The sequence below is a fragment of the Mustela nivalis genome (assembly GCF_964662115.1).
Source record: "Mustela nivalis genome assembly, contig: HAP1_SCAFFOLD_392, whole genome shotgun sequence".
NCBI lineage: Eukaryota > Metazoa > Chordata > Mammalia > Carnivora > Mustelidae > Mustela > Mustela nivalis.
Window position 1 is genome coordinate 35,320 of NW_028136259.1, and position 17,311 is coordinate 52,630.

At 41.5% G+C, this 17,311-nt stretch overlaps 1 protein-coding gene across 1 annotated transcript; it reads right to left on the reverse strand.

Moving 5' to 3' along the window:
• Window positions 1–1,946: 1,946 nt before the first annotated feature.
• LOC309857112 (uncharacterized protein) lies at window positions 1,947–13,808 on the reverse strand (the record flags this gene model as incomplete). The annotated part of the gene is made up of 5 exons (XM_082749980.1): window positions 1,947–2,088; window positions 3,798–3,904; window positions 6,457–6,630; window positions 6,782–6,896; window positions 13,630–13,808. 5 exons carry the CDS (start codon window positions 13,806–13,808, stop codon window positions 1,947–1,949), a joined length of 717 nt encoding a protein of 238 aa, XP_082606106.1.
• Window positions 13,809–17,311: the final 3,503 nt, after the last annotated feature.

The following is a 17,311-nucleotide window of genomic DNA, read 5'->3' on the forward strand; positions in this document are numbered from 1 at the left end:
TAAGGTGAACTAGTCATGAAGTAGTAATTTAGCAATTAGTAGTGTTAGCTTGCCATAATGGAACATGTTTTGAACTCAGTGGTCCTAACTATAATCACAGCTATTTGCTCTTGGAGGAGCCACTTCTCTCTGTCTCCAAGTCTTCCTCTATAAAACAGGCATCTTACTGCCTTATTTCACAATGTTGTTAAGAGGATTTAATGAAATATTATACCTAAACATGGCCTCTCGGGAAAGGTGATGCCCACCACTCTGGGAAGGTCAGTATGAGGCCTTTCATCACCTCATAAGAAAAGGCACTCTGCGGGATTTTAATCAGGCTTGAGATACAGGCCTAGTAACAAAGGAGAAAGGAAAGTCCAGGCTCTTCCTGTAGCATTATTTGAACCTCTTTAACAGCTTAGAAGGGTCCCAACTATCATCTGCTAGCAGGATAGACAAGGAAAATCCTCAAGCGGTACTTCATTATGAAGGTCTGCACTAACATATGGGCTTCATGTAAGGCTTTTGAGTGTGAAGGGAAGGGTGTGTGTGGCTAAAGCCAGGGGGCCTGGTGGCCAGAACAGGGTGCTGGTGCCTTGGAATAGCAGCTGAGCATATGAGCATATGTCATAAACTAAAAGATGTTGTAACTTTGAAGTCTCATTGTGGGTCACCATGAAGACTGGAGAATGCGGATCAGCAAGGTCTTCCTGGGAGCAAAGGTCAATCATAACCAGACTGCAGGGAAAAAAATTGCCTTCTAGAGGATAGGTTTGTATAAAAAGTAATTTGCAGGGGTGCCTGGGTGGCTCAGTCCTTTAAGTTTCTGCCTTCAGCTCTGTCATGATCTTGGGGTCCTGGAATTAAGCCCCATGTCTGGCTCCCTACTCAAACCCTCCCTCTGCTCATGCTCATGCTCTTGCTCTCTCTCTCTTTCAAAAAATTAATTCTTTTTTTACTTTCTATCTCTTTTAAAGATATTTATTTATTTATTTATTTATTTATTTATTTGAGAGAGAGAATGAGAGAGGGAGAGAGAGAACATGAGAGAGGGGGGCGTCAGAAGGAGAAGCAGACTCCCCTCTGAGCAGTGGACCCACCTGCAGGACTCAATCCTGGGACCTCAGGATCATGACATGAGCCAAAGACAGTCGCTTGACCAACTCAGTCACCAAGGCACCACACAGCAATATTGCAGCAATAGAATCAAATGAAACAAGGGAATGATAAGAATGCCCTTTTTTCCTTCCAAATGACTTGAGAAAGAGGATCGTCTCTTTGGTCTTAGGGAACTCCTTAGGTTCTTGGAAAATTCAAAGGGGAAAGGAGATAACCGTCAAGGGAAAGGATAGGATTTTCTACTAAACTGAGCATCTCAGGACCCAAGTAACTAGTTGGGCGGGGTGGGGGGAGGTGATGTTGGGACACCTAGGTGGCTCACTTGGCACTTGGTTAAGCATCTGCATTCAGCTCGGGTCACAGTCTTGGGGTCCTGGGATTGAGCCCCACATCAGGCTCCCTGCTCGGCAGGGAATCTGCTTCTTCCTCTGTCTCTACTCTGCCCCTCTCTGAAATAATTATAAATGAAATCTACAAAGAAAGGAAAGGAGGAGAGGGAGGGAGGAGAGGGAGGAAGGGAGGGAGGCAAGAAGGAATAAACACACAAATATAACATTCTTTGTACCCCATGCATAACAGTTATCCTTGGAATAAAACAGATAGAGTTAGGATCCCTAAAGATAAAGGTCTCGATAGTTCTGAGATTAAAAAAAAAATCCTGCACTCATTTCTAATGCTGATTAGTCTAGCCTTTGTCTTGGTTTCTGGCAAGTGACATGGGCTAACTCACTGCAGCCCCAAAATTGCCGGAATCAAACTATGAATTCCCATCTGTTACATAAGAACTAAGAGTTCAATTATTTTAAACTTCACTTTAGTAATAACTTACATTTTAATGTAAACACTTACCCATCAGATCCATCAAAAAGAGCATAGTCTCCTGCCGTCCATCCACGTTCATCTCGAGAAGAGGTATTAACACCTTGCTGAAGAAGAAGCCTGACTATATCTGGAGATTTAGAAGGTGCAGCAAGCATGAGGGCTGTTCTAAAATAACAGAGACATAACTTCACCCTTAGGAACTTAGGGTTATCTAAACAGCAAATTTCATATACTTTACCAGGTTAATATCTTTCCTGTCAGTACAGAATTGACCATTGCAAATTCAAGTGTTTATTTTTGTAAATTACCTCCATGGCTAAAATTAAAAGACAAAAAATAAGCCTCTTGTCCCACCTGGGTATGATAGTAGAAGTTGCTAGTTTAAAGTCATTTGATGAACAAGAAACTATGCTGAGGTCACTTAACTGAATGAGTGAAGATTTTAAAAAAGAATTCCCCATAAGCTGATTCAGTGTACTTCCAAGCCTTCTAGAGGACAGGTCTGTATAAAAAGTTATTTGCAGGGGTGCCTGGGTGGCTCAGTGGGTTAAGCCTCTGCCTTCAGCTCAGGTCATGATCTTAGGGTCCTGGGATCGAGCCCCACATTGGTCTCTCTGCTCAGTGTGGAGCCTGCCTTCCCTCCCTCTCTGCCTGCCTCTCTGGCTACTTGTGATCTCTGTCAAATAAATAAATAAAATCTTTTTAAAAAAAAGTTACTTGCAAGGGTGTTTGGGTGGCTCAGTCATTTAAACGTCTGCCTTCAGCTCAGTCATGAAATTGGGGTCCTAGAAGTGAGCCCCACATCTGGTTCCCTGCTCTAACCCCTTCCCCTGCTCATGCTCGCTCCCTCTCTCTCTCTCTCTCAAAAAAAAAATCTTTAAAATTAAAAAAACAAAAAATCTACTATCAGACTTAAAATAAGAGCATTCATACTAACAGTAATAAAAGAGTAATAGTTGCAGTTAATGGTACTAAAATAAGCATGGTTAGGCACTAAATTAAATACTATATATATTATATATATATATGATATTATTATATCATATATATATATATATATATATATATGATATTATTTACACACAACAACCCTTTAAGGATATATTATCCTCCTTTTCATATCAGAGAACGTATCTGATGATGATAAGTAATGTTTCCAGAGTCACATACCCAGCAAGTAGGAAAGGAATTAAACCTAGTCTTGTGTCTATCTAAAGTCCATCTCTTTTCTCTTTATCAGCAACCTATGATTTGTCCTCACAAAAAGAAAAATCTATTCGATTAGAGTTATATTTCATCCTTCTACCCTTACCAATGGAAAATTTATATATATATATGATGAAAAAGGATGATAAGCTCACCCTATCTGGTAATAGTAATTAATAATCACTTAGGGGTCATATAACATCAGTATTCTTTACAAAAAAATTTAAAGCAAGGAGTCATCCAAAAGATAAAACAACTCCTATTTATGTTTAATATGCATCTTTTAAGGAAAATGTATATGAAGTAGAAGTTTCTAAAAAATACTATAAAAGGGTTAAGAAGTTTAATATTGTGTCATAGAATAAAAGGAGTCCACACTTTATAATAAAACTAATATGAAACCCTTTTAGCTAACATAAAGTCATATGGCAGAAAAAAAAAGACTGCAGATCACATCAGTCAATAATATGTAAGAATATAAATTTCGTGTATACTGTTCTTCATGTTGCCCCATCAGAATAATTGATTTCTGCCTAACTGATGACATGTCGACATTTTTCACTATGTAATTATAAATTAATCCTCTTCTTATTAAGTTAATCTTTCTGACTTAATTATTACCACCCTAGAACAATATAAGGTTAAAAAAAAAAAAACAACTACTGTACCTTTTAAACTTATCAACCACATGTACATCTGCTTTTTCTCTAATTAACAATTCCACCATTTTGTGGTTGTTTTCATTTACAGCAAGTAAAAACGGTGTGAATTGGACCTGTAAAAGTGTAAAACCAATTTATAATTTACAAAATTACATATTTCCATACTGAATTTTAAAACCTATAAAGGATCCTCTAACCTTAAACACATACATAAGTACTCTCAACCCCCCACATTCCCAAGCCTTCAGTCTTCCCCACCCCCTCCCACCGCCCCTACCTTTCCACCCACCCCCACCCCCACACCCCTCTTTCACAAGCTGCTCCTTCTCTTGGCAATAGCCCTCCTCAGGGGACCTGGGCGGCTCAATCTGAGGGTCTGCCTTCAGCTCAGGTCCCGAGCCCAGGGTTCTGGGATCCAGCCTCATGTCAGGCTCCCTGCTCAGTGGGGAGTCAGCTTCTCCTTCTCCCTCTTCCCCACCCCTCTGCTCACATCTCTCTCCCACTCTCACTCTCTCAAATAAAAAAATATTTTTGAAAATAATAAAATAAATTAAGTTAAATAGCCCTCCTCCACCTCTTCAACAGATTAACTGTAGTCATTCTCCAAATCTTACTTCAAACATTGACCGGTTCCAAGAATCTCGGCTTCTATCACAGCATTTACCACTGTATACTCCACTTATTTTATTGCACCCATCGAAACCAAGAGCTTCTTGAGGGAAGGGACTATATTTTATCTCTGTATCTCCAAACTCTAAAACATAGCCGTAAAAGCTTAAAAGTATTTTTACTGAGTTAACAGCCTAAATGATTATCTCTGGAGTAGTGTTTCTTAAATTATATTCCAAAGAACATATACTTCCTGGAAGGTGAGGATTGTGCCTCAATAGAAAGATTCAATGATCCTCGATGTTTGAGAAATATTACAGAACTGCACATTATCTCTAGCGCAAAAGAAATCGGTTTAAATTTGCTTATCCCCATTTTACAATACTTTCATGGCAACTATTAACATTTCAGAATTAGAGTTTCAGGGATACACTGTTGAGAGCTTTCCAGTAAAGGTGAAGCTTTTCTCCAGGTTATACCAACATGCTTGATTCTCTTCTATCAATGGTATCAGGATCCCAGATGTCAACATAAAGTGCTCTTGCTCCAAATGGGTCACTAAGGAGATGGACTCTGAATTAAAAGAGCAGCTGTGAGGCATCTGGGTGGATCAGTCAGTTAAGTGTCTGCCTTTGGTTCAGGTCCTGTTCTTAGGGTCCTGGGATCCAGCCCTGCATCAGACTCCCCTACTTTTCCCTCTCCCTATGCCCTTCCTCCCTACTCATGTGTGTTCACTCTCACGTTCTCTCTCAAATACATAAGATCTTTCTTTAAAAAATGTTCATTAAAGTGAAATCTTAAAACTTTGAATAACTAACTTGACAGTTTACAGCACTGTTAGCCAAAGCGGGCCTCTTTCAAAACTTGAAGAAAACCAACACTTGGGGCAACAAAAACTTAATAACTATAATCAATTGTAGATAATTGCTGCATTTAAGAATGAAAATGTATCAAAGACTAGTATTAATATCAACTGAATCTTAGAAACATAGATCACTTCCCTATCCCTATAGCTAAATCATGGTCTTAGAGCAGAATAAGGCATATTCCATGTAAAATTAGAACTACTACTAGAAGTCAAGACAGAAAAATTCCTGCTACTTGAAGAACATGCTTCTCTTCTTATAAGTCTGCATATGTGCTTTCTTCCTGCTTTCTTTCTTTACAGTCCCTAAAAAAAATGTATTTCCAAAAATTAAGCTCAAGAAAAAAAATTAAAAAATAAAAATAAAGTGAAATCTTAGACAATGAAGTTATTTCAAAGTATTTTCATTCAGGGAATGCTCGAGATTCTATTTATGAAAAATTGACCCTATCTATGTCAATCAACAGTGCTTCCTTAAGGGCAGTGGTAGGAGGTAAGACATGTCAAAGAAATAACAAATGGAAGAGTGAGTGCAGTCCCCCTCGACTCCCCAAGCACAGCTACTACCCCCTGAGGACCTACACAATGCTAAGCAGGAACTACTCTGTGAAATGGGAGACCCCAGTGTGGGACATGGCAGGCAGAGTGGCTATGAGCACAAGTAGATGCCCCTGGAGGATGTCATGACCCGATCCCCTTGCTCTCATCTTCAGAACCTTGGGGCCTGGAGGGCCCGGGGCCTGCAACCTGCTGCTTTCTCCTCCCACTCACACTCACCCAAGTTACCCCACTGGGTCATGGTCTCCCACCCCTTCCCAGCAGCACCCATTTCCTAAGTCCCTGCACAGCACCCAGCCTCCATCATCACCTCACTCCCCTCAGGCCTTCAAGCCTTTGTGGGCTCTGAGCCCACCATCCACTCCCAAACACTAATGGGAATATTCTCCTTCTGGGGTGGAAGAGTGGCTGGGAAACAGAGCTCTGCCCTTTCCGTGGGCTTCATCGTTCTCTAGTCCTCCCTGCCCTGGCTTTGGAGTTGTTTCCATGGTATATGACTTGATGATAGAATTCAGTATTTATTACTTATTACATATATGAATAAATATGTAAATAAATGTTTTGTAGCTAAAAAATTTATATATACATATATGTTTTAAAATTTCAAATACTTTATAAATAATGTTTACGTACCTTGTTTCTTGCTTCAATATTTGCATGGTATAAAATCAGCTTCTCTACTATTGACGTGTTCTCACCAGCAACAGCATAGTGGAGGGCAGTATTGCCAAACTTATCCGTAAGATCTGGATTAGCACCATGTTCTAAAAGAGTAGTTACACATGCCTCTTCCTGGTATTGTACAGCCTGTCAGTAGTATCCCAAGAAAGAGAGTGTAAATTCTGGGAATTTAAAGCAAGCATGCTACAACTAATTAGGTACATTTAATTGTAATAAATTTTCATTCTAAGTAATTAAATCAAATCCATCTCAGGCAGACACAGCTGCTACCACACACCTTCATTAGAGGAGTCCTATAGTCTCCATCATAGAGGTCAAGCTTGCATTTCATCTCTACAAGATAATCTACCATGTCAGCATGGCCGATGGTACAGGCCAGATGGAGAGGCGTCCTATGGAAGTGAAAGAATGTTTTAGGAAATTATAGTGCACTATTTCAAAACATGCAATTAATTCATGAAATGGTAAACATTAAATAGCATCTTATTCCTTTGACTCAAAAACAAAGATTTCATTTTCTTTTGAAGAAAGTACAATAATTACTAGTGATCATTCACCATACTAATAAAAGAGCAGGCTATCTGACTAGGTAGAGCGTGACCTCAGGATTCAGCTCAACCTGGGATAGGATTTAAACTTAATAGTTATGGTTCAGCCTTATCCTCAATTTCCTCATCAAATAATGGAGATAAAAACAGTTAGCTCATGTTCCCTGCCTTGCTCAGTTTGAAGGTCATGTGACTCTTGATCTCAAGGATCATGAATTCAAGCCTCATGTTGGCTACAGAGATTACTAAAAACTAATAAAAATAAAGTAAAGAATAGGTATCTCACGAGACCTCATCACCATGCTTAAATGAGGATCTATGCAAAGTTTGTTACATATTATTATTATGACTATTACTATTGCTACTACTGTACAAATCCCATTAGGTAAAGTGATACAATTATGCCTACTTCTCAGATATGTTTTAAATATTCACAAGAATACTACATATCAATGATTCTAGGAGGCTCATTTTGTCACCTTTTAGTATCTCTGACATTGGAATGTGATTTAGAATTCAAAATGTCTTACAATTATAACTGGCAGAATTTTTTAAGATTTCTTATTGGTATACAAAATGGTGGGGCATCACACAATCAATGTGCCTTACGTTAAATGTAATAATGTTATATACATACAACAGCTCTACTGCAGTTCTAGTCACATGGTTGGCATTTAAATAAATTTTAGTTCTTGAAAGCATTATGGGAAAAGAGGACTAAAATAATGAAGAATTCTTTTTAAGTAATTCTTCACTCTGATTTTCAAGAAACTTTAAGCCAAAGGAAGCTCAGGATTCAAATAAACAGGAACAGTTTTATTTTTGTACATTATGTATTTTATATATATTTTATATATGAAATAATATATATTTTCTATATCTTATACATAAATATATCATATGTTTATATATGATAGATTTTCATATACATTATATTAAATAAAAATGAAATTATTTTTTTCATTTTATTAGATTTATAGATCATATGAAAATCAAAAATTACCAATTATCAATATTAGTATTTAATACCATTATAAATAAATAGCAGGTCTTTCTTCACCATTTATGAATAATTCACCTTTTCCTACTAATATGAAATGTCACCATATTGAGGTGTTTGGCATTTTCTTCTCTGCCCCATTCATTCATCTATCCTTTCAGCCATTAGTAACTGTGTAATTTGTGGAAACTTCAGATACATTTTGATATCTGGAAGGGTATATCTGTCTACTTATAAAAATTTAAGTTTTTATTTTAATTCCAGTTAACATGCAGTGTTATATTACTTTCAGGTGTACACTCTAGTGATTCCAAAAAATTTCTTAATGTCATCACAATGATAAAAGAGAGCAGGTTTAACACAAAATTCTTAAAACCATGATGATTTTATTTGCTTTATGGAATGTGGAAGAGTACACATTTGAGAAATACGTCTTCCTAATCACAAACAGAACCATGTTCCCAATTCAAAATTTATTTCGACAGCCATTCAGTAAATAACATACATACAAAGTGGACACAGATAAAATTATATATTGGATTCTATCGAAAAAATTTGTAGCCCAGAAGTTGATCTATTATGGGATTAGACCTTTTTTTATAACATTAACATATAAAAAGATGTCCATTAAAAATAAAATACTGGAGGCGCCTGGGTGGCTCAGTCATTCAGCATCTGCCTTGGGTTCAGGTCCTGATCTCAGGGTCCTACGATCAAGCCCCACATCGGGCATTCTGCTGGGGGTGGGGGGCTGCTTCCACCTCTCCCACTCCCTCTGCTGTATTCCCTCCCTCTGTATCTCTGTCAATAATAAAATATTAAAAAATAAAGTGAAATACTGTATATACTTCATTTCTTTTCTGTCACTATTGAAATGTGGTTCAGTCATATCAAAGCTGTCTCTTAAGTGGCCTATATGGGGACTTATGAGTGGGTCCAAAGGCAGCTGAGGATTTTGTTTTGTTGCTCAGCCAGCCTGGGCACCAGACCCCTTGCTGCCCAGCCTCAGGAGGGAAGACCGCCAAGTGCCCTTGGTGACAGGAGGGTATTTACCCCAAAGATACAGATGTAATGAAAAGAAGGTCCATCTGTACCCCAATGTTCATAGCAACAATGGCCACAGCTTCCAAACTGTGGAAAGAACCAAGATGCCCTTCAACGGATGAATGGATAAGGAAGATGTGGTCCATATACACTATGGAGTATGAGGCCTCCATCAGAAAGGATGAATACCTAACTTTTGTAGCAACATGGACGGGACTGGAAGAGATTATGCTAAGTGAAATAAGTCAAGCTCAGAGAGTCAATTATCATATGGTTTCACTTATTTGTGGAGCATAACAAATAGCATGGAGGACATGGGGAGATGGAGAGGAGAAGGGAGTTGGGGGAAATTGGAAGGGGAGGTGAAGCATGAGAGACTATGAACTCTAAAAAACAATCTGAGGGGTTTGAAGTGGCAGGGGGGTTAGAGGTTGGGGTACCAGGTAGTGGGTGTTATGGAGGGCACAGATTGCATGGAGCACTGGGTGTGGTGCAAAAACAATAAATACTATTATGCTGAAAAAAAATAAAAAATAAATTTAAAAAATAACATTAAAAAAAATTCTTGATTCCTTACCTCTTTCTCTTTTCCCTCTTCCCATTTTAGTTCCTCCTGCATTTACTCCCTGGCATTTAGCACATCCATCAACTACATCCTGAAACATACGCCCTAATTTAGAAACCTGGAACTGCTTGCCTATAAGCTCCTTAAGTTTTCATGTCCTCAAATGAGTACCCTGATTTATCTGGCCTACTAAGTTCTTACCTAGTCTCCGAGAAAGAATTAACTTTCCTGTTTTAGTCTTAGCCCAATTCTCCTCATAGTCTAATTTAGGCCATTTTTGTAAATACTTTAAATCTTCTGAATAGTTCAGTTTTTCTGGTAGGGCTGGAGCCAGAAGTGTAACCAGCTCCTGCACTGTTTTTTGGGGGTGCTTGCTTTGCAGGTTGATCTGCTAATTGGTTTCCTTTTGAAATCAGACCAGTCCCCTTTTAGTGTCCTGGGCAGTGCATAACGGCCACCTCTTTTGAGTCCCAAATAGCTTGGAGGAGAGCCAGTACTACTTCTCTGTTTTTAATTCTTTTTCCTTCTGCTGTTAATAGGCTCCTTTATTTATGAATAGCCCCATGTATATGGAAAGTAGCAAGGGCATACCTGCTGTCCATATATATGTTGGCAGTTTTACCTTTGGCCATCAGCAGTGCAATCAGCTCCGCATTTTGCACCGATGTTCCATGTGGCAGGGCTGCTGTCCAGAGTTCCTGCTCAGGGAAAACCACCGCAGCCCCTGCATCCCTTTCTCCATTGACCATGTAACTACTCCCATCCATGAACAGAGTCACCTCTGCATCCAGAAGGTGAATGTCTCTGAGGGCCGCCCTTACTTCTGTGACTCGGGTTAGGACCTCCCCGCAGTCATGTAGGTGGTGAGCCAGCTCTACTGGCAGCAGCGTGGCTGGATTTAGCACCACTGGGGGCCGGAAGCTCACTCTTGTTTTGTTGAGGAGGAGGCCCTGATACCCTGTCACTCGGGCGTTCATCACTCATCGGTCTGGTGGATTCTGGAGAAGGCCTTTGGTAGTGTGGGTGGTGGTCAAGATGAGATTTTGACCAAAGTCAATTTACTTGCATCCTTGACCAGGAGGGCCATGGCAGCAATTTTGCAGACACAAGGGGGAACCCAGCTGCTACTGGATCTAGTTTCTTGCTAAGATAGGCTACTGGCCTTTGCCAAGCCTCCAGAGTCTGAGTCAAAACTCCTTTGGCCACCTCTGCTTTTTCATCCACATACAACTGGAAGGGCTTCTGGGATGGCCAATGCTGGGGCACTCAGTAAGGCTGTTTGTAATTCCCAAGATTCTCCTTCTGCCTCAGCCGTCCACTCTATCATAGTGAGCCCCCCCTTTGCCAGTTCATAGAGAGGTCAGGCAATATCCGTAGACTGCAGTATCCACAGCCTACAGTAGCCCACCATCCCAAGAAACTCCCTCACTTGTTGAGACGTGGTGGGGTTGGGGGTATTGGGTGATAACCTGTTTCCTGGACTCAGACAGTGAACGCACTCCCTCGTGGAGATCAAAGCCTAGATAAGTAGCATGGCTCTGACAAAGCTGTGCTTTCTTTGCTAACACCCAATACCCTTTTCCTGCAGAATATGTAAGAGAGCTCTCATCCCCACGAACATGACTCATAGTCCTCAGTGGCTATTAGCAAGTTATCAACATACTGTAACAGAGTGACTCCCAGGTTAGAGGTTCTATACTCATGCATATCCTCATTTAGGGCCTCGCTGAAGATAGTGGGTGAATTCTTGAACCCTTGGCCAGGCCAGAAGCCAAGCCACATACTTGCCATCAGACATGCCTGCAATACCTCTCGATTTGGGCGAATTCCTCTTCCTGAGGTCCCCAAAGTATCCAGAGGTTCCTGCATCTGCCAGGAAGTGATATCCTTTACTCTCCTGGGGAGGCTGTTGGGAACTCTCTAAGCAAGGTATCAGGCCAACAGTACCAAAGGGCTTTCAGGCTCCAGGTTTTATAATGTCCACCTTAGTTCCTTTAAGCTGTCTAGTCATAGCTGAATCTTTTCAAATATGACATTCCAGTCAAAGCCTTGGTAAAATAACCAGTGTTTCCAATGGTGTCTTGTTACAAGGAGAACCGATTCTTACTGAACTTATGCAAATGACTGATTGCCATGCAAGAAAGAATACTTGCTGAGACCTTTCGGTTTCAGAGGGTTCAGATAGAGAGAAAGAGTTGAATACCTTCATTTGTTTACAAATGACTACTTTTACATCTCTGTAAGTTACAGATAACTTAAGAAAAAGTTTAACAAGCCTGGGAGAGCAAACACTACGGAACCAGTAATGTTTAAAATAAGACAAAACATCAAGAGATACAACATTACAATCTTTCAGTTCATCTAGTCCCATGTTACTCATTCTGGTTTAGTCTGAATGCAGCTTTTACTTCTGGCAATTCTTTCCCATTTTAGTTCCAGGATTTTAACATATCAAAGACCTGTATTTGTCCTGAAAGTCTACCCATATGAATTTCCTTTAAGGCGGAAGTCATTTTACAAGAGAATTCTTAGAAGGCAAATTTAAGAATCATTTAAGTACAAAACTTGTTCACCAGCAGATTTCAAAAGAACAAAACTGTTCCAACAACCAACGCTCTAGCATTTTATCCCATTTGGTTAAGACCTAGATGTACAACAAATTTAATTCCATTTGTCATTCAAGCAAACCTTCACGTTTTCACAGTTTCAAGATACCAAAGACTTTGAGAGCTACTTTAACAATTACCCATTAAGACCCTGAGACAGACAGACAACCATCAGTTTAGTAACCTCTTTCTTAACATATTTCATGTTCCACCTGGGCCCACTCCACTTCAGATGCCATGCTCTCCTGCCAGCAAGGGGGAGGGGCTAGGCAGTCCACATCGGGCCATAGAAGACAGGAACTGCCCCAAAACAGAGTTTCAGCAGCTGCTTGGGAATATTCCTTAAAGTCTCTGTCTCGAGTTAGACTAACCACAGTCGGCTCCAGTTATACCCATTAAAAGTCAGAGTCCCCTCATTCTCTGCTTGCCCCATTTTTTCAAACACAGCAAACAACACAACAGACAACAACAACAACAACAACAAAACAAGACAAGGACAACTGCAGGCCCAGTGGTCCTGCCACAGGTGGGGATTTTCTAGGGGGACTCAAAACCCCTGACAGCCTAGGGGGACTCGAACCCCCTGGCTGCCTAGGGGGACTCGAACACCTGGTGACAGCTTAGGGGGACTCAAACCCCCTGACTGCTGATAGGGACTTGAACTCCCTGGCGACCTACCAGTGGAGGGAAGGGGCGTCCCCGCATCCACTCTAGCCCTGGGGAGCATGGCTGCTCCAGCTCCTTCCCGGTGGGCCATACCCTGGAGCTCCACAATCAGACAGACAGGATCCCGTGATCTTACATCCAGAGGCTTTTCCCAGAAATCCTGATGCTGGCTCCATGCTCATTGTTTGTTCCCGGACAATCCCGTAATCAAAGGAATGAGACTGATACAAAGCGAAAGTCAAGCAATGCTTTATTTCGCGCCAAGCATCGAGAATCAAACTGACCGCTCAGGGCTGTCTCTTGCAAAGAGATGAACCCTCCCAGCCTCACAGACTTTTCTAGAGGTCGTTTAGCCGGGCTATACACAGGTGGGCAATGAGATTGTGATACACAGAGAAAACTGCACAATCATGCTAGGTCTGCAACACACAGAGAAAACTGCCTGGGCTTTCTCTGTGTGGCCAATTGAATTTCAATTTACCCTAGTAAATATACGGATGGCCAACTGAATTTCAATTTACCCTAGTAGATATATGCGCATCCCACTGATTGGATGTCTTCACCTGGCCTGACCTGCCCTTGTATCTATCTAGGCTTTGCAAGTAATTTCCTCTGGGAGGGGCGGGGTCAATCTAAGTTCACTACATAAACACAAAATGACTCCCTCTGGCTAAGCAGGCCCTTAATGCCTATTACCTTTTCCTCTTGTCTCTTTTATTCACGTTCTTCCCACGCAGTAGCAACTGATCCATATTCCATATATCACCCAGGAGAGCAACTTTGTGGATCTTTTTGAGCTCTTTCCGGCGGATGTTATACCGGGGCTGGGTCTCCGTGACTTCCTCCTTCTGAACCCTAGCCATCAAGTCATTCATCCCCTGGATGTCAGAGGTTGAGGATGAGCACACCTTCCCACTCTGAAAACAAAAAAACTTCTTCATTGCAAAGCCTAGAGGCTTTACCACCACTTCACCTTCCGCTTGGCTCTTCACCGCTTCTAGACACCAACACCAGTGCTAGAGATAAGCCAAACCCACCACGCAACAGTTAGGAATCTTGGAGCACCTAACAACGGTAACTATGACGCCAAGCACAAATGCGCTTGCGCACCTCTGAATCCGGCGTGGCTGCGCCTGCGCATAAAGGGCAGTGACTAAAGGTGCCCAACGCGCATGTGCGAGGCCCAAGCCTCTAAGATCTCAGTGTGGTAGGGCCTCCGCTGGGCTCCCCGCTCCCAGGCAGCGGGGCGGCGGGGCGGCGGGTCCACGGGGCGGCGGGGCCTCCACTAGGCTCGCCGCTCCGGGGTGGCGCGAGGGCGGGGCCACGGTGCCTCTGCTGAGCTCGCTGCTCCGGGGCAGCGGAGCGGCGGGGCGGCGGGGCCTCCGCTAGGCTCGCCGCTCCGGGGTGGCGCGAGGGCGGGGCCACGGTGCCTCTGCTGAGCTCGCTGCTCCGGGGCAGCGGAGCGGCGGGGCGGCGGGGCCTCCGCTAGGCTCGCCGCTCCGGGGTGGCGCGAGGGCGGGGCCACGGTGCCTCTGCTGAGCTCGCTGCTCCGGGGTGGCGGGGCGGCGGGGCCTCCGCTCTGCTCGCCGCTCCGGGGCTATAAATCTGGATAATAATATTTTAAAGACTCTAAAGACCTACAACAAAAGAAGAAGTGTTTATTCATGAAAATTACTGAAGTTTGATTGGAGTTGTGTGAGTCTGTTCTGTGCTCTCACCTCCCATGCCAGAAACCTGTCACTTAGAGAAGGGACTTGCCTGACCTGAGGCAGAGTAAGTCAAAGAGGTGGCCTCCATGCTAAGCAGACAGGGTTCTCTAGCCTGAGGCTGCAATGCTGTTTGGGGGAAACAAGGTAAGAGTAGCAAGGTACTTAACTGTAAGCTCTGAGAGTTCAGAGAGCCATCTGAATGTGATAAGCACTCCACATAAATTCCAGGTTTACCCAGGGCATGCAGTTGAAACTGAAGCTGGTTCAAGCCACCCACATACCCATGGTTGCCAAGCCATGCACACATACGCAAAGAAGCAAAAAGCTTGTTAGCAAAAACTAGGAAGCCTTGAAAATGACCCAAATGTTGAATGGACCTAGAAGCCCACACAGAGCCATCAGCAGAGGAGAAAGCATGAATAATGGGGTCTGCACACAACATCTGCCCAATCGTTGTTTAAATGTGAAAGGATGCAGGCACAGCAGCAACATGTAGGAAGCAAGACTTAAAAATTTAAGAAATGAACAGAGACATCAATGGCTGCACACTGCAGGAGAGACAGACTTCATAAATTTACTGGAGGCAAGTTATTAAGCAGAACAAGACAACCCCCTGGGGTGGAAATCAGAACCCCTAATTGCTACATTACCTGAAATTCAACAAGATTATAAAACAAAGAGACAAGAAAGGTGACCCTTACTACAAAAAGCATTAAGGAGAAACCATCTAAGTATTTCCAGATGGTAGATTCAGCAAAGATTTAAAAGAGCTACATGGACATGGTCAAAGACTAATGGAAATAGTGCTGAAAACCATGATGAAAATGACACAACACATGAAGAGTCTCAATAAAAAGATACAGGGGTGCCTGGGTGGCTCAGTGGGTTAAGCCTCTACCTTCAGCTCAGGTCATGATCTCAGGATCCTGGGAACGAGGCCCACATTGGGCCCTCTGCTCAGCAGGGAGCCTGCTTGCCCCTCTCTCTCTGCCTGTCTATATGCCTACTTATGATCTCTCTGTCAAATTAAAAAAAAAAAAACCTTTACAAAATAAAAATTAAAATAAAAAAAAATACAAAGTAAATTAAAGAATTGAATGGGAACTTACAGCTGAAAAATACAGTACCTGCAATGGAAAATTCAACTGATTTGAGATGACAGGAGAATCAGTGAACTTGAAGAATCAACAGAAATTACTCAATCTCAAGCAGAGGGGTAGAAAAGAAAATGAAGAAAATGAACAAAGCCTGAGACCAGATTAATGATAAGGAGATCCCCAGAAGGAAGACAGAAAAGGATTAATAAATATATTTGAAGAAGCAATTGCCAAAAATTGCTTAAATTTGATGAAAACCTAATCTGCAGATCCATGAAGCCCAGTAAATCCTAACCAGGAAATAGACAAGGACATCCACACCTAAACGTGTCATCATGGGGTCAAACTGCTAAAATCAAGGATAAACAAATGAACACAAAACCTTGAAATCTGCAAGAGAAAAAAAAACAACCTATCACAAAAGGAGACCAAAATTATGATTAACAGCTAACTTCTTACAAAAAATGAATGGAAGCTAGGAGCCTATGGGATAACATAATCTAAATGATTACAGATTTTAAAAAAGGCAACAATGTATTCTATATCCAGCAAAACTATTCTTAAAAAAACAAAGGCAAAAATAAATGACATTCCCAGAGAAAGACTGTGGAAAGAAGAGTCTATAAAGCACTAGTTATGTCACTGTATTGTTGAGCTGCTGTAACATGCACAGATATAACATATGACACTAGGAGCACAGAGAAGAAAATGAGATCTGCTGAAACAAAGTTCCCACATTTGACCAGAATTAGAGTAGACTGAAAAGATGCACACAGTCATACCTAGATCAATCACTAAGATGTAACTCAAAAAAGGAGGAACAGAAGGATCTCTTGAGATATGAGAAAACCAGGAAAGAAAAAGCAAAATGGGAAGTGTAGAAACAAGTATATCAAAACTAAATCTGAATTAACTAAACACTCCACTCAACAGAGATTGTCAATTGGATTTTTAAAAAGCAGGATTGTTAAAGAACTTGTGTTCAGAATATATGATCTCTTACACCACATAATAAGAAAACCCAAAAGGGACAATGACGGTGCTCTGAATGGATGTTTCTCCAAAGAAAATATACACACGGCCAATAAAACAGGAGAGGATATCACTAGTGTAGCTACCCGTATGTTAATCCATGACATATTATTTCATTCACACCAGAATGACTCTCTAAGAATGACATTTTTATCACAAAGACTCTAAGAATATGCTGTAGAAGATACGGAGAATGATGCATTTCATCAGGTCCGTAAAAAGGTAAACAGAAACTTACTACATGACCCAGCAACTTCTACCCCAGAAGTCTGTCTAAGAAAAATAAAAACCTGCATCCACACAAAGACATGTATACACACAGGGAGAAGGAAGGAAAGAGAGAGGGACAGGGAAGGATGAAAGAGGAGAGAAAGGGGAAAGGGAAGTGGCCAATTAAAAAATGGGATAATGGGGGGGAGGAGTCAAGATGGCAGAGAAGTAGCAGGCTGAGACTAATTCAGCTAGCAGGAGATCAGATAGATAGCTTATCTAAAGATTGCAAACACCTGCAAATCCTTCAGCAGATCGAAGAGAAGAAGA